The 21,765-nt window shown below is 45.9% G+C and overlaps 1 protein-coding gene across 1 annotated transcript in view; it reads left to right on the top strand.

Annotated features, from left to right (window-relative positions):
- NEURL1 (neuralized E3 ubiquitin protein ligase 1) overlaps positions 1-13,347 on the top strand; it is a 64,322-nt gene extending 50,975 nt beyond the window's left edge. Inside the window, exons 4-5 of the mRNA XM_029087175.1 lie at positions 11,361-11,507; positions 12,848-13,347. Of these exons, the coding sequence (XP_028943008.1) occupies positions 11,361-11,507; positions 12,848-13,089 (389 nt within the window). The 3' untranslated portion in view covers positions 13,090-13,347. The remainder of the gene's footprint in view (positions 1-11,360; positions 11,508-12,847) is intronic.
- The last annotated feature ends 8,418 nt before the right edge of the window (positions 13,348-21,765 follow it).

Here is a 21,765-nt window from a genome sequence, read left to right as displayed (position 1 = left end):
AGCAGAAAATAAAGATGGGGTTGGAAACACTATTTTTCTTTATGTCACCCCAGCAGAAGGAAAATAAATGAAACCCAAACATCTCTATCGCCTATAGAGGCCACAGTCATCTGTAGTGGGAGGTAGAGGGATGCCAGTTTGCTGCAAAGAAAAGGTTAAAAGGCAACTTGACCATATGGAGGGAAGATAAATGAAAGAGGAGGGCACTTTAATGTAGCAGATAATAGCATAAAAAATATCCAGCTGCTGGAAAATGAAAGGACACAAATTTAAATTAAACATAAGTGAGGGTAATTAACTACAGGAACCAGCTATTGAAGGAGGCAATAGATCTTTTTGTCAGGATTGGAAGCCTTTCTAAATATTTTATATGTAAAGTGCTGGCCTTAATTCAGAAATTCTGTGGGTTCTGTGCATAGGACAACCAAAGAGAAACCCAGAACATCAGGCACGTAGAAGTTGAATAGTCTTTGCATGTCCTTTAGGAATTACATTAGTTCAGGCTTGGGTTGGGTTTTTTTCAGGCACCATTCCTGTACAGTCGACAAAACCAGCCTATTAAATTTGATTTACTACTTTCAGCTTTTGCTGGTAAGCATTTCAGCTCACACACAGTTTTATTGACAGCTCTGAAAGGCTGAAATGAACCAGTCTGGATAGATTGGTCTGGTTTTGGTCTGGTTTTGGTGGTGCAATTCATTTATGAAGTTAAACTGATCAACCCCATAAGGTTTTAAAATGTATGACTCATGTCTGGATGAGCTATAACAGCAATAAGTTTATATATTTAGTATTTGGGCATCCAAATGGTTGGGGATATTCTTTCATTTTCTTTTGTTTCAGAGTGAATCACCAGCATGTAAAACATCTTCCTTCATCTCCTTTATTTTGTTCTTTTTGGTGTGGTTTCCCATGGTGTTTTCATCCATTCCAGTAATATTGAAGTTTTCTTTTGAGCAATGAAATAACATGTTCCATCAACAGTCATACTAATGAAGCTGAGTTGCCAGCTTATCTGTGTCCTTTCTATCCATGCACTTCAATAATTCCAGCCCCACCAGAACAACTGCACAATATTGCAGCTCTCTGGATGTCTCCTAATGCAAGCCAAGAGCCAGCATTAGGCCTGAAAAAAAACAACCCAAGAGCCAGCATTAGGCCTGAAAAAAACAACCCAAAAGCCAGCATTTGGTGTGGGTAAGTCTGTATTCCCATCCTTGCTGGATAAATGCAGAGTGAGTGTAAGATAAGCTCTCCTGTCTCATTTTCCATGAGCATTGAGTTGCCCAGTGCAAGATATTTAGAAATCAGTTGTTGCTGAGGTTTACATCCTTTTCTCAGGCTTTTTTGAAATTGGTCAATGGGCTCAGAACTGGGGAGGCAAGGAAGAAAGCACTGTCCAGTTGTTCCCTGACTGTCCCAGGACTTCAGCATCCCATGGCAGAGCACCTGCCTCTTCCAGAGAAGTTCTCTACTCTGGATGCAGTTATATATTTACTTTGCACATACAATTAACTGCAGCAACCATGCAAAACATTCAAATGATGGTTGGTGTGTACAGCTGTTAAACACACTGCCCATGGTGCAGGCAGGAGGTACGGTTTGTAGAAAAGTCTCTCACACAGGCAGGGAGAATCCAGGATTTTGATTCTCCAACTCAAAATTTATAAGCTTCTCCTGTTTGAGAGAAGCTGGCTAATTCTTTGCAGTAGTAAATCACACGTCCTTATCTCTGATCTCATATGTGGCCAGAATGTTACCCATTTGATCTTTCTCCACCTTGGTTCATTCCCGTGATGTGGAAATTGCTGAGTTAAATACAGCACAAGAGAAACCTGATAAATGCATAACACTGTTGTACAGAAATGCATATAATGAATTGCTTCCTTTAACAAGCATTCAGTTAGGAGTGCCCCAGAGTTTTATTGTCTTTTTTATTTTATTTTTTTTAAATTTATTTTGGAAACATTTCCCACTTGTATGAAAAGTGGCCTCATTAAGCTGACTGGGATCTAACAGGCTTGTGTTATCTGGCACTCTACTGCCCAGTGTTCCTATGCACTGCAGGTACATGGTATTTTGTGGCATTAGAGACTAGTGGGAAAGGAAGAGAGTTAATATTCAGTGCCTCTTGGAAAGAAATCCACCTATATTAATTGGTGCCTCTTCATAAATCCTCCTATCATGCATAGTTTTACCTTTCATTGCTAGTGAAGTACACATTACTGGTCTTAAATTGGAAGAGCTGCACAAGAGCATTACAGTGTCCGTAACTTCTAGGCTTGATTCTAGCACTGCACAGGGCTCTTCATTTGTATCCTGTTTTATATTCATTGTTTTAAAGGAGAAGTAGCACAAAGGGAAGCTGTTGTGTTAGAGAGGACAGGTTGCTTAACAACTTGTGCCTTGAAAAACTGCACAGTCACGTAGCATTTGATGCTGTCAAATGCTTGTCCCTTGTGGTCGGTGTCTGCAATGTCAGAGTTAATCATAGAATCATAGAATCATAGAATGTTGTGAGCTGGAAGGGACTCACAGGGATCATCAAGTCCAACTCCTGTCCCTGCACAGGACAAGCCCAAGATTCAGACCATGTGTCTGAGGGCACATGTTGGCCAAAGGCTTCTGGAATCTGCTTGTGGCACCTTTGTACCATCCAGCTAGAGATCTCATCACACCTGACACATAATTAACCCACACTTGCCAGGGGTAAGTCAGTGAACATTAGCCTGTGTGCTGAGGTATCAGCCAGCATCTGGGTCAAGGCTGGGGAAAGCAAGTGGCTCTCGTCTAAGTGAAAGCCACAGGGCTTGCAAATGTCTCACCCGCTGCACACTCTCCTGCACAAGAGCAGAAATGATTATCATCACTAGGATAATAAACTATCCCTGGCTGCAGTGAGATGTTCATAAGTAAGTGATATATAGATCTCCCTTATTGCGTAACGCCTTTGCCTGCCTACAGTGAATATACAGGACATGGGATCATGTACCAGCCTCTTTGAATTGCATCTTGTCTGTGAGGACAGATAAAATCTGCCTGTTCTTTGAACTAACACTGCCATGAGTTAGTTATTCTGGCTACTGCGAGAGTGACACAGCAGTCTAAACTCTTTCTTTTCCTTCTTTTCATCCAGCAGTGTGCCACAGAAATTCAGAGCAGTGCTGGCCAAGAAAAGTGAAAGTATTTGTTTCCCGTATGCCTTTGCCACTCTATTTATACATGTCCCTCCTGGAGAAGCACAGAGCTTGGAGGTGCTGGGTTAGGCAGCAATTTTCCTTTTGCTCACAGAACCACTTTTGCTGTGGTCTCCCAGATACTCTCAGCCAAATGGCCTTTTTGAGATGGAGCTGAAAAAAGTCTTGTTATGAACAGAAGCATTTTTGGTCAGGGTAATTAATATCTGTGATCTTTCAGAGAGCTTTTTGGCTTGTTTTTCTTAAATAAGATGAAAGCTCCAACTCTCATTTTTCATGTGGTTCAGCTACTCAATCCAGGCTTCTTTTTTTACCTCTTATTGGTCTAAGTGTCTGTCTGGGTGCTTTGTTGGTCTAGTATTTCTCAGGTTGAGAGATGGAGCCCCATTAGAGTTTTTTTTTTTACTTCAGTTCATCTACATGTTCATTGAACAGTGTCCATGCCCTCAGGATTTTGCAGGATGAAATGCTGAGTAGCTGCTGAACTTCACCTGTCAGGTCAGGAAAGATATCTTGTTTGCTGTGTGCTCTTTGCTTTCAGACAGCACATTGGGCTTGGGCTGTGAGAGTTACTGGGTCAAAAGCTTCTGTGGTATCTGGAGCATTCATATTTCTCCTGCTTAACTGGAATGTGCATATGACTGCAGGAGGGTAAGAGATGTGCTGGTGCCCTGCTGCCCTTCTGGACACAGCAGACAGGAACGCTCCAGTGAAGCCATAAAGTACACTCCTTTTCTGATCCACATGAAAGTCTGAACAGTTGTTCTCCATGTGGTTTGGATCTAACTTTTACTTCCCTGAACAGTGGTTGTCTGACACCCATCTGCAAACACAGGTCTTAAGGTTTTGCATGCAAAATCTGCGAGGCTGCTTTTTTACCTATTTCTGGACATTTCTGTAGCATAATGCAAAATTTCTTATGTTTTCATGGGCTTGTAAAGAATGAAATGTAATATTGTTCTGTTTGGAACAGTTTTAAAATCTCCCAGGAAATACTTCAATGCAAAATAAACCCCATGGACCATCAACTAATGTCGGTCACCTGAGAGGCCGAGATGAGTTGCAGCATAGAGGCTGGGCTCTGAGAGCATGATTGGCCAAAAAACATCGAGCCCAAGGGGAAGGAAGCTCTGGTTTCTGGTCAATGCAGTATTGTTCCCATCACCGTGGGAACACAACAAATGGCTGAGTAAATACATGTATTTTATAGCATTCAGAAGTGATGGATATGCTTACATCCTTCCCTAATGTTATTGTTGATCTTTAACTACCATGTGCCCAGGCAGCAACAGGTGCTTTGTTCCTTTGTTTTAGCATGATGGATTCAAAAGTTGCTGTTGGGCAAGACCTGAGTGGCCCTGGGGGACAGAATAGCTCTCCTGCAGCCTTGGCTGGAGGCAAGAAAATGTGATAATGTGCAGAAATGTATATGGCTGCTCTCTGGAGCCGAGAACACGCTGTGGGTAGGGCTGCCATTTAGCATTGAGACTGTCTTGCTGAAACCGTGTTTGGTATTTGCAGCTGATGGAACATTTGCATTAGCGAAAATCAGTAACTGAATTAAAATGTGGAAGGATTTAACTCTTGGAAAGCTTGTCTTGATAAAACCCACCTTTTAGTGGATGTGCCACTGATGGAACACCAAGATTTCCAGTATTAGTGTGAAGGGAGAAGTGTTAGTCTGACATCTGCCTGAGGAACATCCAAAGAAAGAAACTTCATTTTTCCTTCTGGGAGAAGATAGTACACCGTGTCTTGCCACTAGATGACAAGGTCAAGAGAATACACATTTATTGTACCATTCCAGGTTCCCCACTGCATCTTCAGTATGGGCTTTTGCTCTTGTAATATGCAAAATACCTGTGTAATGCCACCAGTCTGAGTTCTCTAATAGTTAAAAGAATCTCTCTACCTTTTTCTGAGATGGGAGGATGAATAGAGGAAAAAATGAAGTGGGAAAGTTTTACACAAGCTACATCCATGAGCAGAAAAAAAACCAAAAGGACCTCAGTAGGAGATTTTCCAGTAAAATAACAGTAAGGACCAAAATTGAGATCTCAGTCCTACCAGTCTTGCATGTGGTTATTTATCAAGGGTGTTCGCGTACTAGTGGTCACTGCAAAGCCAAAGATATGTAGTAGAAAAGCTTAAGCAAAGATATGGCTCTACAGGGTTAAGTTGCTCTAGCATCCAGTCTCAGTAACATCACAGCTCACTCACACTGCAGAGGCCCATGTGCTAAGGGACAGACCTCCATAGACAGATGTTCACATGAGCTCAGTACCCACAATTGTGACAGATTTTTGAAAGAACCTTGATGGTATTTAGATAACAAAATCAATGGCCCTTTAACATTGAGAGTGTTAAATGTAAGCATGGGTACTGAGCAGTTTTTGAGATAGGGAAATTATTTTAGCTGACAGGCTTAAAAATCTGGCTCCTAACAAAGGGGAATCAAGTTGAGAGTTTTGTAAGGCATCTGAATGACTATGACTGTCAGGTGCCCAGTGCTCACTGGACTAAAATGAATGAGAAGCATACAGCTCTCTTGAGCACCCTCAAATATGCCAGTTGAAGGCTGCAGCCAGATTTCAGCAGCTGTTCAGAGCTTTTCCACTGTGTGCTGGAAGCTCTGGGACCTGTGTATGGATGGAACAACATTGAAAAAATCTGTGATTACTATTGGCAATTACCTGATCTTTATTAGCTGTCCTATTTATGCAGCAAATGTGTTACCAAAAGGAGAAGGGGCTGTTAATGTCCTCCACATGATACTCAGCATATGGGCAAGTCAGTATGTTGCATAAGACTTTTATTTTCCTCAGAAACTTTGGGAGGAGGCTCTCATATTTTGTCTTTTAGGTACAATGTTTAGTTAAGATCCTGGCATAGTCCTTAAAATGGGTATGGGTAAGGAAAGCCTACTAAAAAGGTGAAGATGATGAAACTCTGTGAGTTGGACAGTAGTGGTCATTTACTGGCAGCATCCTGTAAGCCAGGAAAAACAAAGTTTCAGTGGGATGGGCTCAAAGGGGAGAAAAAATGATAGCTCTGGAGTGCAGACAGAGTGGTGACACATTATTTTTGTAATGCTTGTGGAATAGTCAATTAAGAGCCTAAACAGGTAATGCAAATAGAAGGGGATGAGTGCACCACCTGAGATGGTGTTTGGTATTGCCAGAAAGCATTCTGGGGGCAGAAGTCATGACACTCATTCCTGTTTGCAGCCAGCAAACACTGGGTATCGCTCCTTTGTTTCTTTCTTCCTTAAAAGCAAAGTCTCCAGACTAGCAATGCTGCATTTACACTTCAAAGCAGCAGACATTTTCTGGTCTCTGCCAGCGTAGTCCCAGTGCTCTGACAGAAACGTTGTGCTTGCAGGCCTTTTGGGGTAAGATCTGAAAAAGTGCAATGGGACTATATACTGTTGAATTTAATTTTGAGGGGGAAAGGGATAAGAGAGGGAGACAGAGAGTTAGGAAAATGGGTGAAGTCTTACTTTTGTCTTACATGAACACTCCTCGCCACACTGGGACAGTATGAGGAACACCATGGTCAAATCCTAAGAAGTTACTGGGGACCTTTCACTGGCTGATGGATGTTTTTCATAATCTGATGGAGTTCAGCCTGTTGTCATCATTTGAGTCCCAGGAATGGCCTTGCTCCTCTATCACCTTCCTCAGGAATAGAGAACAGATTAAGAAATGTGTTATGAACACCTTAAACTGGTAGTTTCCCAAACTTCAATGATCCAAAATCAATAGTAATAAGGAAGCAACATGCTCTTTGGCATTACTTTACTTTTCTCTCCATCTCAGCTCTAGCTTGAGTCTGGGAGTCTTAATATACTGCTTGCTAGCAAAGGGTTGGGAATAGCTGCAGAGCAGATTCATGGCAGCTGCTCCCTGCTCTAGGCCACAGAGATGCCCTGGGGATTTACTTACATCATAATAAATGCCCCTAAGCATGCTCCGGAGAATACAGGCAGCACATTGCTCTTCCCACCTGGCTGTGCTGTTGTGGTTGTTTTCCGATTCTCTCTCTGGGGCCTACGCAGTAATAAGCATGGCAACATAATAACTTTGTTATGAGAAAGAAATGCAGAAATAATATTTTTATAAATTAATTAAGAGTTAATTGAAAATTTTCTGTATTTTTAGGGAGTATTGACATGGTATCTGGCCTTCTCACCAATGTAAATCTTTCAGCAGCACAGCTCTCCCCACGCAGCTGCCATTAAGAGAGATGAGCAAAAAGACGTCTCCTTAAAAGCTGGGACAGCCTCAGGAGATATCCCCTGAGAATGCATTGCAATGTTCTGGAAAACCACCCTGTTCACCACAATAGACACAGAGAGCCAAAAGCATCTCTGAGAGCCACAGCTGCTGTATTTTGGTCACAGTTAGGACATTCTATAAAAGGGCAATTACGGATACAGATAACTGCTCTCATAAAAATCATAAATGCCAGATGGGATGCCAAGAGACTACCTACTTCACCTTCCTGTTCTTAAAGAGCTCTAGTGATGGAGATGCCATAGTCTCTCTAGGAAGTCTGATTGCTTTACAGTGCTTCACTATCTACATCATGTTGAACCTAAATACCTTAAGAAGAGTCCGATTTCTTGTCTTATCCAGAACTTTCACAAAGAACAGATTTTTTTCTTCTCTCCTTTTAGCAGCCTGTGAAAAATGTGGCCATCTTAAAATCATAGAATCCTACAACATTTTAGGTTGGAAGGGACCCCTGGGAATTATCTAATCCAATCTCTTTCTCAAAGCAGGGCTAACTTCCAAGTTAGCACAAGACCACGTCCAGTTAAGTTTTGAGTATTTCCAGGGACAGAGATACCACAGTGCCTCCAGACTCCTGCTCCAGTCCTTAACCAGCCTCATATGACCCTGGATTGGCGCAGCCTTTTCATAACAGGACAGCATTGTTGATTTATGATCATCTGGTGACCTCCAGCAATCCCCAAGCCTTTTTCTGTAGGACAGCTGTATTTGTAATTGAATGGACTAATTCCCTGTCCTGTATTTGGGTAGCTGATTATCTCTTCTTAAAACTGCTGCATTTTGCATTTGATATTATTGAATACCATCCCATTTATTTATGATCCTATTTCCAGTTTGGCAAGACCATTTTGAATTGCAAACCTTTCGCATGCTAGCTGCCTTTCCTGGCGATACGTTGTCTGTCCAGTCCATGGTAGTACTCTCTTCTAGTGAAAGTACAATAGTCTCTTTCCTTTTGTGGGTAGACGTAGAGGTTTGTTTATTTGCACTCTTACAGAGTGATGACAGAAGTACAGAGAAAGAGTCAGTCTGCACTGGATTTTGCTAATAATTGGACTTTGCAAAGATAAAACAGCAAATGAAATTGATTCAAAATCCACTTGAAGGTGATCCCAATATGTCTGAGATCAAGCATGAGACAAGTTAGCAGCAGAGACAATTTATCTGTGGGTTTTACAGAGAGGAAGAATGTTTCTAAATCATTATTTAAATTGATTTATTTAGAATTATTTCATGTTTTAAAACCATGGTTTGAAAGCTAGCTCTTGGTGGGAGCTCTGTGCACACAATGAGCATGTTTGGCCTTGAGCACATCTATCTGGTTTTAGTTAAGCCAAGCTGGCCACACTCATTCCATCCTGCACATGATCTCATTCCATGCTCCTTGTATCTGCTCATGGTATCTGTACACCATCCAGCAATATATTCACAGCATGAGTAACGTGTCTTATGTTGATTATTCTGTCACAAAGGGAGAAGTGTGTCTTCTCTGGTTGGGAACTCATTGTTTTAAACAAAGCTCTATACTTACACTGGAGAAAAGTCAAGAGCTGAGTCTTGTGTTAGGAGGAAGAATTGGGAAGATGTGTGCTGGCCCTTGGGTCTTGGGTAAAGCCATTTTGGCACTCAGAGCGGCCATAACCAGAGAAGATTGTGGTTTCTGCACTGATTAGCTTTCCTTGCATTTTGGAAAGGCCATTTGCACTGCTGCCAACGTGCTTCATCAGTTCATACTCTGTGACACTTGGGGCACCTCCAAATTCTCCTATTATCCCTGAAAAAAAAAATGCTCTTAATAGTCCTTATTTTGCATTTAATGAAATGACCAGGTTGGTGTTAGAAATGCAATGTGCTGTGTGACAGCTGAATGGAAGCAATGTCTCCAGGCTGCAGGGAGGAGAGGGGAGGCTTGAAAAACTTGTTCAGCTGCTCAGTGTTCATATTTGTTCTGTGTGCAGTGAACGAGCTGAAATCTGTGCCCTTCTGGGCCTGTTTATAGTGTGTGTTACCCACAGGGCAAGGTTTCTGCTATGGTCATCAGTCAGATGGGAGGGGAAGGGCCATTGCTAGTGGCTGTCATTAGAGGCTGCATATTTACTGAGCTAAACTCCAGCCTCAGCTCCCATCTGTGTGATAAAGGAGGTGCCTCTCCACAGCATCTCAAGTATGAGAGCCCCAAAGCCCTTTATAGATGCTAATTCAACTTCAGATTTTGCCTGTGAGCAAAGTGCTCCTCATTTGAAGAGGAGTAAAACTGAGGGACTAAAGGCTGAAGTGAATTGCTTATTCTCCCGTACGCAGTCCTCAGAACAGATTTCAACCCAAACATGACCTGCTCTCAGTCCCTGTGCTGCACTTAAACTGCTTAATCTTCTTCTGCTAAAAAGGGCAGGAGAATCTGGTATTGGCTGCTTCTGTGCTCTTGCTTTTTTTGCACAATCCATAGTTGGCATTTGGAGTCTCTGCTTCCCAGGTTTGGTCCTCCTTGGCTCAGTAGCCTCCCTGCAAATAGGAACTCAAGGACCTTTCTGGGGTTTTCCTGGCCTCCTACTGCTGCTTTTTCTCTGGAGAGTAGCCTCCAACTCATCGAGGACACTGCAGATCCAAACCCTCTGTGTCTCTCAGCTCCTTATATGGTAACATGAAGAATTCTTAGCATTTTAGTTCTTATGTGGAGTTACCCTGGTTGTCTTCTCAGCTGGGGGACTAGAAACTTTAACTTTAAAACCATAGACAAACTAGTTCGCACCATGAAGAAACCATGCCTTGGTTCATGCGTGTGTATGCTGCTGTCTCACCACTGTCTCACTGAATACCAGGCTGTATCGTTAACAATGAAATTCCCCTATGAAACCTTTGCCGTACCTGGAGTTTTAAGCATTCTTTCCACCACCCCACCACCCCTTTCTGGAAGGGGCTTTAAGGTACTTGGTGCTATAGAAGAAAAAGGCTGAGATGGAGGGAGGGTACCAAGCAGGCTGTGGGGCAGAGCTGGCCTTTCTGGCAGACCACACTAACATAGAGGTGATGGTGGGCAGTGAGAGCAGGAGTTAATGAGGCTGGGGACACCTAGAAGGGACTTCAAGGGACTTGGTGCTCTTGAGCCATCACATACAGATGTGTGGGGAGTGAAGAAATCATTCCTGTTTGGAGAGAGAGAGGTGTCCTTGTTCATCCCTGAGCCAAATGCATTTTGGTGACTTGTGTCTTGGCTGGCCTGAAAAGGTTTCTGCCAAGATTTCTGTCCTCACCTGCTATCCCTGCCTTTGACAGAGGCCACCCTACAAGAGAGGCAGAGCAGTGAGCACAATTTTCCTGATTGCCAAAGCCTTGTGTTTGTCTCTGGGAAGTCCTTGAGTGACTTTGCATGAATTTGTCAGAGCCTGGGATGATGCATTTTGCACTGGGTTAGTGTACAGTGCTTTGACAAGGTGATACGTTCTTGTGCTGGAGTCCAGCCCACCCTGCTGCAGGCTGTCCCCTCTACTGGCTACAAGCCCATCGCTGGAGATAGTGCTGAGGGTGCCTATGAGCATGAAACCATAAGGAAAGTAATTGCACGTAATGACTTGAGGCACACTGAAGGGCAGAAACAAAGAATTATGATGACTAAAGGAGCTCCAGCAAATTTGAGGGGCTCTGGGAGCTCAATGTCTCTTCAGGGCCAGCTGCTAAAAAGGCATGTGAGGTTTTTTGGGGGTTTTTTTTGTTTGTTTTTTTTTCCCCTTTATCTCTTCCCTAGATTTCATGCTGATGAGACACAAACACTGACAAGTGCTGAGAGCTGCACCTCCTGCCACATATCCCCAGTGACTCTTCAGCCCCAATTTTTTTAAAAGTAACTGTGGGTTTCTTTCTTGTGCTGCAGGTTCTACCATATTAGCTGAGCGGCTGGGGCTGTCTACACCAAGCTCGCCCACATCAACACCCAATTCCCCCACCGTCCTCTGCAGTGGTGTCTCTGACCCCATATTGTCTACATGTGGCTCTGGCCCCCTCTGCAGCTCTATCAGTGGTAAGTGTGGTGGGATTTTCCCCTCTGCCTTTTCTCGGCCTCCCTCTGCCCACTCCTGCGCTGCCTCCCTTCACCATCCCAGGCTTGTCTCCCAGAAGGACTCTAAAACCACAATGATCAACAGTCCCCTGTCAGCTCCCTTGGGGAGGAAGGGAGAGCCTCTGCAAAGTCTATTTTCAGTCTGTTTTACGTGGAAGCCGCTTAGATGCCTAGACAGCAATATTTCTCCAACCCTTTTCATCATGAAAGGTCCCGAGTGAGGCAGAAGAGTGTCTGTTACGTGCGTGGCCCTGTGACGCACAGCTCTTTCTGGAGAGCTGTCTGGCAGTGACATGTTGCAAGCTAGCTTAGACTGGAGTTATGGGTATGCCAACTGCCCCCCTTTCCCTCTCCACACACCTACAGTACCCTCTTCAGAAAAAGGCAGTATTAGTATTTCTAATATGCCAATGAATTCCAGTGAGATTTAGATAAATGTACATGCAGTAGGAAGTGATAGGCCATTCAGCATCTCTAAAGCCCCAGGGACCTGCATGATCCCAAGACACTGATGGTGGGATATGTAACTTACCAAATCCTTGTCATTGTTGTCCAAACCAAGAGTGTTTTTTCACTGAAGGTACCTGGCAGTGTCAAGTCCAATAACTGGTGACAGCAAATATTCAGATTTTTAATAGGTTTTTGGGGAAAAAAAAATAGAAATTTTCTTATGATCTGGCTACTTCATCTGGCTTCACTGGGGAGGCCTCATTATGGGTGTGCCACGGCCATAATTACCCCACATAGCTCGCAAAGCAACGTACCCACTATGAGCTAGATGCTGTCCATGTGGGTACCACCCCATCCCTGTCCTGACAGATCCACACAGGGTGATTTGTAGCCAGGCATTGTGGTCCCACATCCCTGGATCAGCCTCAGAGCTGAAGCACTGCTTGTCTTGGGAGCTGCTGCCACTGTGTGCCACTTGACCTCTCCCTTTTCAAAGCAGATGGCTTTACCTGCCCCACCTGATTTTTCCTCCTTTGTTAATGTTTAGACAGCGGTTTGAAAATGTGAAACTGCTCTTTGTCCCTGCTGTGTGGGAACAGCTGCCTCTTGGTTTGCTCTACGTGGGCAGCAGATCCCAGCAGATGCTGCCTTTCTGCTGCCCAGAGCCTTGGCATGTGAACCAGGGCTCAGTGAGCAGGACAGTAGGTCACAGGAAGGACCCCTGATCCTGGAACATCCATTTCTGCTAGGGCATGGTTCCTCCCTCTGTAGCTGGCTTCAGGGCAGAAATTACCCTGGCATGTTAAGAAGCCTTTTAAGCAGCCTGAGTGACCCTGTTCTTTGTGTTTCAGGCACAGCTCCCAACTCTCCCATCAGCTTGCCTGAGTCACCCATCTCCCCGTCCGTCTCAGGGCCCTGGGGAGATGAATGCACCATCTGCTACGAGAACATGGTAGACACAGTCATTTACTCCTGCGGACACATGTGTCTCTGCTATTCGTGTGGGCTGAAGCTCAAGAAGATGGCCAACGCTTGCTGCCCCATTTGCAGACGGGCCATCAAGGATATCATCAAAACGTACCGCAGCACTTAGAGCAGCACGAGCTGCTGTGCTGGGGACTGGGAAGGTGAGGAGGAGGCAGTGAAACAACACAAGTCTTGGTCTCTATTCATCATCCAAGAGATTAAAAAAACCAACATCCACCACCGTCCTGATCCCCTTTTCCATGGACAACAGATGAGCCAAGCTTAGATGCTACTCTTCTACCCTCCAAGGAAGCCCTGGGGCTGAACTCCAGTGTGTCAGGGAAGTTGTGATGGACTGCTCTCCCTTGTGATTTTAAACTTTATCTCAAAAAAACCCCCCAAACAAACCCCAGCTGGTGCAATCATCCCTTTTCTACACCATGCACAGCAGAGGGGAGTCTCCAATGTTTAGCAGGGACAGCAAGCAGTAAAAGGCTCAGTGCTACACTTCTTCTGGAGGCACCATGCAGAGGGGAGCTTAGCAGAAGAAGAGAAACAAGCAACACGTTTCCGTGGATAACCAGCCTGAATGTAGGAAGCCCCTTAGAAAGGCTAGAGCGAGGCAAGCTTTGACCCAGCAAGAGAGGTGCAGTGAGCGCATTCACAGCGAAAAGCTGGGGCCAGTACAGATAAGGACCCAGGATTTGTGAAGCAAAACCCACTCCCTGTCTGCAGGCAGAAGAGCAGTCCCATAGCAGTGCTTCGAGGGCTGTTCCCGGGTGGAGGCATTCATGGGGGGTTCATCAGCCAACACTGGCACTGGCCTTCCTTCCTCCCAGCAGCATCCAGTCATCTCCTGTTGCCATCCTGTTGCACAACGAGCAGCTCTTGGCAACACCACTGATCTGCTGTGGCTTGTCCCGATCCATGCAGCATGAAGGATTTGGCAGCATCTCTGCCCCCATGGTCCTGTGGGAGAGGGACATGTGTCTCCCTCACCTTTCCTCCTCCTACCATCCAGACAGCACTTGTGAGGAAGAAAATAAAAAAAAAAAAAAGAAACAAAAACCCCAACCCCATTGGGGAAGAATGTACAAACCCACATGTCTGCGGGTTTCATTTCCTGGCAACTTTATCACTGTGCTTTAAGACAAAACCAGCCAGGTGATACTCAGCTCTTCACAGCCAGCCCGCTGGCAGGACATGGCTGTCCTTATGCGTTAGGAAGAGAGGAAAGAAAAAAATAGCTTGAGGGGTTTGGTTTGCTTTGGTTTATTTAAATAAATCCCCTTCCCTCCTGCCCCAGTTAGGAAGCCCGCTGTCACCATGGTGGCTCCCATGGTGCTGTGACAACTGCTGTGCCATCATGGCCACTGGCCTGGCCCATGGCTGCCAGCCCTTGGGCCCAGGCAGAGCAGCTCCACAGCAGCAGGAGCTGCCTGTGTCCCCTCCATCCCCATCCTACTGCCTTCCAGGGCCACATAGGAGATAGAAGTGGTGTCTTGGCCCTGAGGGTAGATCAGGGGTGGGGAGCAGCAGCAGTGCTTTTTGCCCCACCATGTTGCCCATCAAGCCAGGCTGAGGAAGGTCACAGAGTTGCACCCCTCCTGCCAAGGCTTTTCCTGCACCTCAGCATGCGGCTGCTGATAGAACACAGGGGAACAGCACGGCTTCGGAATAAAGACATTTAAAAGGTTCAGCCATGCACTGCAGGGCAGCACCATGCACCCCTGGGCACCAGGTAGGTGAAGGAGCCCTCACCGAGGCTGCTCCCAAGGGCACCTGGAAAACATGTCCTCACCCTGTCCTCTTGAGGAAGTGAAAAAAAGGCTGCAAGCTAGAGAGCACATTGTAGAGCCTTTCTCTAAAGGCACCGCCATCACTGCAGCCTGCCACAGGGGTCTGCAGCCACCCCTCGCCTGCCCCAGCAGGCAGGACTAACACAAACGCTGATATTCTGGTTACAGGGATTTACATTATTTGTGTACCTCTCACATACACCCCTAACTCAGCCCTGCCCTGCAGCTGGCTGGCAAAGCCCCAGAGCACCACAGCTCCTGTGCCTGGATGCCCTCACTCAGGGGTGGGAGGAGACCAGGTTGGCACAAGTCTCCAGGGGGTGACAGCAGCCATGCCAGGAGCACAGCCAGTCTGCAGGCATGCAGTAGCCTCCAGCTTGCCCAAGGACAGAGTTGGGACTGACAGACAGAGGGAGCCTGTTTCAGTAGTTACACAAACTCTAGTGCAAATGTTTGAGAGAGAGAAGGAACTTAAGGGGGAGGAAGGTGTTGATGAAGTAGTGGATGTGGGGAAAGGTGCAATAAGCCGCTTCCCGAGCCTTCACCACGCCTGTGGGAGTGGTTCCCCTCCACACAGGGCAAGCCAAGGGGTACATTTTATTTTTCAAGAAACTCCATCCATGGGTACCAGTGCAGTGGTGTGAATTCCCTTTTCACCTTTCAAATTCAGAGTGTTTTAGTATATAACTGTGTTTGTTTTACTGTGGACCAAACTCTAGGAGTTAGCAGAAGCTGAAAGCATCCCCCAGCATCCAAGCTCAAAAATTGGGGTTAAGTCCTGCTCCCAGCATCAGCTGGCCTCCAGTTGTGAGCAGGAAGGAGAGAAAGACTCTCTCCAGGGAGAAAAAAACCAGCAAAAGCAGTAACAGTAACAACAATCCTAACCTTTTGTTTTGTTTGACTGGTGTAGGTTCCCACGTACCTCTGTGTTCTTGTGTCATTTGCATTTCATTGCTTTATTTTAAGATGTTTTGTGTTCTGTTTAAAGAGAAGAATAACTCATTGTGAAAAATCGGATAACTGTGATTGTGAATAAAGTTGACTTAGGTATCCTGCAGTAGCATGGGCAGCTGAGTACTTACCACTTCCACAAGCACAGCAGGCAGTGCAGTGGCGAGAGGCTGAGGTAAGAGCAACAGTGGCTTGGGGGGAGCTGGGTGGTGGGAGCTCAGGCTTTCCATCAGTGCTGAAAATGAGGGGGTACTGAGAGCTGGATCATGAATAGGCCCCTGATGGACCCCATACACAGGTAAAGAATAAAAGAAGCCACAAGAGTAAACGTGAGGGCTAGCTACATTCCTGTGGCTTAAGCCCCATGCTCCTGAGCCTCTGCACACCCTCCCCAGAGAGAAGCCACAGTTTTCTACTCTCATGGCCTTGTTTGCACAGTCTCTCTGGAGTGCCTATATCCACAAAAATACCCCAACCCAAAACAAACCCTCACAAGCACAAGAAAGAGAAAACATGCTGCAAGGAAGCCCAGGACCATGGTGCTCAGCCTGGTAGGGGCCAGGTAAGGTGGCTGAAGATGAGGCAGAGCAGTAGCAAAAATGCCAGATGTCCCCACTCAAGCTCTGTAGAGACATGACAGCCCAACACAAGACAGAAGCCTGCCCCTGAACTGAGCAGTGTGTTGAGAAGACCCACTGACAAGCCAAGGGTCTGGCCAAGGGAGATTCTGAGGCAAGATGCAGAAGAGAACCCAAAGGGAATTTGGATTCCCCAGAGTGATACCAACTCCCCCAAAAAAGCAGTAGCTCCTCTGCTGCAGGGATCTTCTCAGGAACATACCCACAACACAGCCATATGAGATTTCCTCCCCATCCTTTTATTCAACTATTCAGCAGATGAGAGACACTATCATTCTATCCTTTAGCAGGACATATTTAAGTTGGCATCCTCTCCCTCAGTGTGGATCCTCCATCTGCCAAAGGACAAGGACTCCCCAGGAGAGGTGTCCTCAGCCTCTCCAGCTGAAGCTATTCCACTCTTAACAGCTCCCTAGTGGCCTAAAACTTCCCAGGCTGCATAAAGCAAAACCATTTCCAGACCCCAGCTTTCTCCACCACAGCTTCCTGAGGAGCTGTTGGGACAAGGCAAGTCTGCACATGGCTGTGCTGTACTCCAAGAGCTGTGCCCAAGTCCTGCATTCCCCAGAGACAGGAAGACCTCTAGTGGGTCTGGAAAGTCCTCTCAGGCCACAGCCCAGCCATGGGAAGACTCCTCATCCTCCGAGGAGCAAGGGGGAGAGCTGCACAACACACTGCCCCTAGAAACTGGGGACACTGACCTGCCAGATGTGCTGAGCCCAAGCACCATCACATATTAGGACAAGTGAAGTGCTAAGGCTCTGGGACAAACTCAGACTATCCCCTCCCCTGGCATCAGTCAGCGGGACCAGGGCAGGTACCCCCATACTTCCTATCCAACAGCCCCAGTTCATTCCCTCCTGCAGCCGCCATGTGCTATGGCCCTAGTGAGCTTTGCACCCCTGACTGCTGAGCATCTCTGGAGTCACCCTGCCCAGGTGACTGATGCCACCAGACCATCATTGTCAGCTCACCAAATCCAAACCAGATCTGCAATTTCACCATCACTCCCAAGCTATCTTCCACCAAGACTATGGCACAACAGTGCAGACCTTCCCCGGCAACAAGGGATCCCACCACCGCTGCTTCAGGCCAGGCCATCCCTAGCTGCGATGGTCCTGAGCCCACGGGCCGCACTGGGGAGCGAGGAGGAGCCGGAGGAAGGGACGAAGCGGGGAGGATGCTCTCACAGTGGTCCAGGAGCGCCAGAGCTGGTCCAGCATCGCCACCTGGTGGTCCGCACCGGCACTACACCCGCCCGCTACCCGCTTCCCCTCCCGCCTCCTCCTAAGGTGGATTTCACTCTCTTGCACAAATACACGTAAGCAGGACCAGAGAAATTCAGTCCGAGTGCAGAACAGCTTTGGTGGTGGCTCCCGGAGAAAAATAAGGCACGAAGGGAGCAATTAACAGTGGTTTAGAATACACACTGGGATACATAACCATATACAGTGATGGCACCAGTCCAGGAAAACCCTTTCAACCCCAAGCTGGCTGGCTCACCCCACACACAGGGGAAAAGGGGGCACAGTTCCCAGACACACCAGTCACTAAGTTTGTGCCTTAAAATGCCCAGGACTGTGTGCTGCCTCAGATCTAATTCCTGGCATCCTTCAGAGGGCTGGGGTGTCCAAGCAGGACTCCTCCTGTATCACCTGCCTTACGTGCCAGTATGGAGGAACCCAAGGGTCCTGTTAGCAAACACCATGCCTCCAATGAGAAGTGGCTTATCTCAGAGCCTGGGTGAAACTAATTTCTCTGCCAGATGTTTGTAAAGTGCCACATCATAGACATAATCTCGGACTGAAGACTTAGTCCCATGCTAAAATGAAGGATGCATTCATGTGAGGTCATTCTCTGCAGCAGGAACAAAAGGTTGGGGAGGGCCAAGACCCCCCTGCAGTCCTGCTTTCCAAGGTGGAAGCCAGGCACTAGGCATGGCCCCTTTTACCTACAGATTTGCAAGCTGCTAACAGACAAGAAGGAAGTGGACAACACTTCATATAGGGCTTGTATAGCCAAGTTGGGGATTGAAGTGCTAGAAAACAACTTCCATTTCCTCTTTACTATTACGCTCCCTATTACAACCCACTCCCCCATTATATCCCCTAACCCATTGCTTTCTGCATGCCCAAGAGATGTCCCGTGTAAGGAATGAAGATCCATTAGGAGAAACTCTTCACACAGCAAAAAACTTGTACCTGTTGAGCTATTTGGAGCCTCCAGCCTTCAAAGGAGGAGTTGTCAGGGCCCAGCAACCTTGCAGGATGAGACCTTAGTATCTTGTGTTCAAGTACAGCTGGTTCTGCAGCCTGCACACAGGGGCATTAAAGGCTCAGCAAAAGCAATGCTTTTGTCACAGAACCACTCATGTAAAATGATATTGTCCTTATTTTGGATCTGATGCCACATCCCTCTCAAAAAAACATCCTCACAGAGTATTTTAAAGCTTAACACCTTGTTCAATACAGACAAAAGGTCTTCATGTTTGAGGGCAGGAGCGAGCTGTCCATAAAACCTTGGATTAGAAAAGAGACAAAAATATAGTTTACAATAACAACTCACGGCCAGGGGATGAGAGAAGCTCCTTTAGCCATTTCAGCCTAAGCTGAAGTTTGCAATTGCAGGTACGCAACTTTTGTAAGTTATTCTGGAAATGTTAAATTCAGTGGTTTGAAAAACACAAGTGGAATTAAAACAGTACTGAAAAAATTGAAAAAAAAAAAAAAAACCTCAACTGGATCATGATTAAAAAGGTCAAAAATTTATTTTTCCTTAGGGCATAAGAGGCAATGTAAACAAAATACAAACAAACAAAAAATAATCACAAGTCAATTCTTACAGTCTGCAAGCATTTGAAGAGAGAGTACCCTTTTCCCACCTCCCCCCAGAACACTGCAAGCCTGCTCCAATGTTAACAAGCAACAATTCTGGACCCTGAAGATCCAGTGAGTTTTGCTGTGTCCCAAGCCGGGACTAAATTTCTCATGTAAGAAGGACACTGCATCTGTTTTATCAAACACTTAAAAAAAGTCCACAAAATATAAATATTACAGACAAAGATCAGATTTAGCACCACCTTTGGTCCAAGCAATCAGTGAACTGGGAGATGACAGGTACAGTCTGTTTAGCAAGTCCTTTCTGCCTGAGTCTTTAAAAACATTAGAGGTTCACATTGCAAGAACTTGTAGTAACTTTGAGAAAACAGCCCTCAAACTCTGGCAGTCCCTCACAACCTCCCCTGGTCCTGTGCACACGGAGAGGAGAGCATCATCCCTGTGCAGCAGTGCACAGTGCCAGCAAACATCCCTCAAAGCACTCGGCAGAGCTGAGCTCAGCCCTGTGGGATGCAGCAAACACTGTGCCAAGGGTCTGATCCTGCTGTGGCCGGGCAGAGTTCTGGCTTCAGGCACAGCTAAAGAACAGGAAGGGCACTGACAGTGGGCATCTGGAATTTACCTCTCCACTAGCATTTGCCACCCACCAAAACCCAGCAGACTGCAGCGCCTGCGTGCTGTCAGGGCATGTGATGGCAGATACCTGGAAGGAGCTTAAGTTGCCTAAATACAAGTTATTTCAGCACATCTGGAACATGCAAATCAGGAGTTCTTTCATCAAGTGTAATTTACTCCAGGCCCTTTTTAGGCTCATCTTTTCCAATACACACATTCCCACCACAGATGCATAGCTACGAATTTTTGCAGAGAGGTGTCTATACCCAGTTGCTTTGCCACAGCACTAGCGTGGGCCAGGAGACAGTCACAAGGATCTGTGACAATCCGAGGGAAAAAAATAAAGTTCATATCGCACCTGGCAATATTTTACATTTACTGCAACTCCCTCCTCTACAAGTATCCAGAACCCAATTTGTCTTTTCCTCCAAGAGTTCTTCAGCAGTCTTAATTAACCATTTAAATGCTGTTCAATTCCAAGATAACACAGCTCCAACAAATGCCTAAAGAGAAATGCCAAGATATACTTTTAGACACAGCAATCTGAAGTTTCTGCTCTGCATCTTCACGTGCACAACTGACCAAGACAATTTGTGTTTCTCACTCCCTGTTGAGTGACCCATGCAGAGTTTTCACCTTTACAGGCACAGACATAATTAAAATCCCCCAAACAAACACTGCTTCAGAATGTGCTGCTTTAGGAAAAAAGCCCAAACCTCCCTGCTTTACACTGCTTTGCAGTTCTCTGAGTAAGCACTTGGGCATGGCATATGGCCCTGCAGCAGCCACAGAGAAGAGGGCAGCTCCCCTGTCCCACACAGGGCAGCAAACCCCTAGCCCAGTCACCCACACCTGTGACATGAGCAGACACAGGCAGATTTGGGGATATTCAAACCAGATCATTTACTGCACTTGGCCTAGGACATAACTACGAGGACAGTTCTGAAACCAGTTCTGGACTGGGCACTGAAGTCAAGTCAAGTCTGCAGGTCTAGGTTAGGGGGAAGATAATGCTTCGTGCAACTGTTTCCCCTCACTGCTGACAAATCCAGAGCAATGAAAACATTGTGCTATCATCATTTCACTGGGACAGACCTGCGCTTCTATTGTCCCAGTCACAGAACCAGGCCCACAGTGCCATATGTATCAGAGAAATCATCACAGGTGCCCAGGTGATCTGTGCTAAAGCTTGAGAGAAGTTTCTCCAGGGTCACTTGGCAAAAAGGAGAGCTACATTGTCCTAGTGATGATGCATCTTTTTTGTTGGCCCATAGAGAAGGTACTCATCTTTGTTAACTAGTACTCTAATCTGCATCAAATCTAGCATGTTTACATGCAGACTCATGGACTGCTCACAAACAGGTCCTCTGTTTTGTGCCAGTTCAGACAGGTTGAGGCATCTGACCCCTCATTAACGATAACTCTTGCCATCAATGGCAAAAGGTACTGTTAAGTGCAAAAAATATAGTTTTTCTGGGTTTTGATTTCACTGGGATGACTGAGAAAGGCAAGATGTTCTATCAATCACGCACATGATTTCCTTTTCTAGGGAAGCATCTCAGAAACCCAAGCACATCTGGACCCTGGCAGGAACTGTTCACTGTACAAACAGTTTTATTCAATTGGTCACCATCTTGAGTTCATCAAACAAAAGCTGGACAACACATGAGGTTGCAGTTACTATTCCTGTCTCTAACTCACATTTGCTACAGGTACTTTAAGGAACAATGCCGTGGATGTCAAAATACCTGTCAGCTCTGAAAGAATCAATACTTGGCCAAAAGCTCTAACACCTGCATGATGAACAATATTCACTTCACTACCTTCAGTAAAACTGGATCAGAGGCCACAAGAAAATATGGTCCAAAGCTGTTACCACAAAAAAGGGTTTCCCCTGACTCATTTTCTTTCTCTCTTTGCTTAACTTGCATCCCAAAACGAACTTAATAGACGCCCGCCCATA

This window comes from Antrostomus carolinensis, unplaced genomic scaffold, assembly GCF_000700745.2.
Source record: "Antrostomus carolinensis isolate BGI_N321 unplaced genomic scaffold, ASM70074v2 scaffold440, whole genome shotgun sequence".
NCBI classification, from domain to species: domain Eukaryota; kingdom Metazoa; phylum Chordata; class Aves; order Caprimulgiformes; family Caprimulgidae; genus Antrostomus; species Antrostomus carolinensis.
This window is presented reverse-complemented; position numbering and strand designations above follow the sequence as displayed.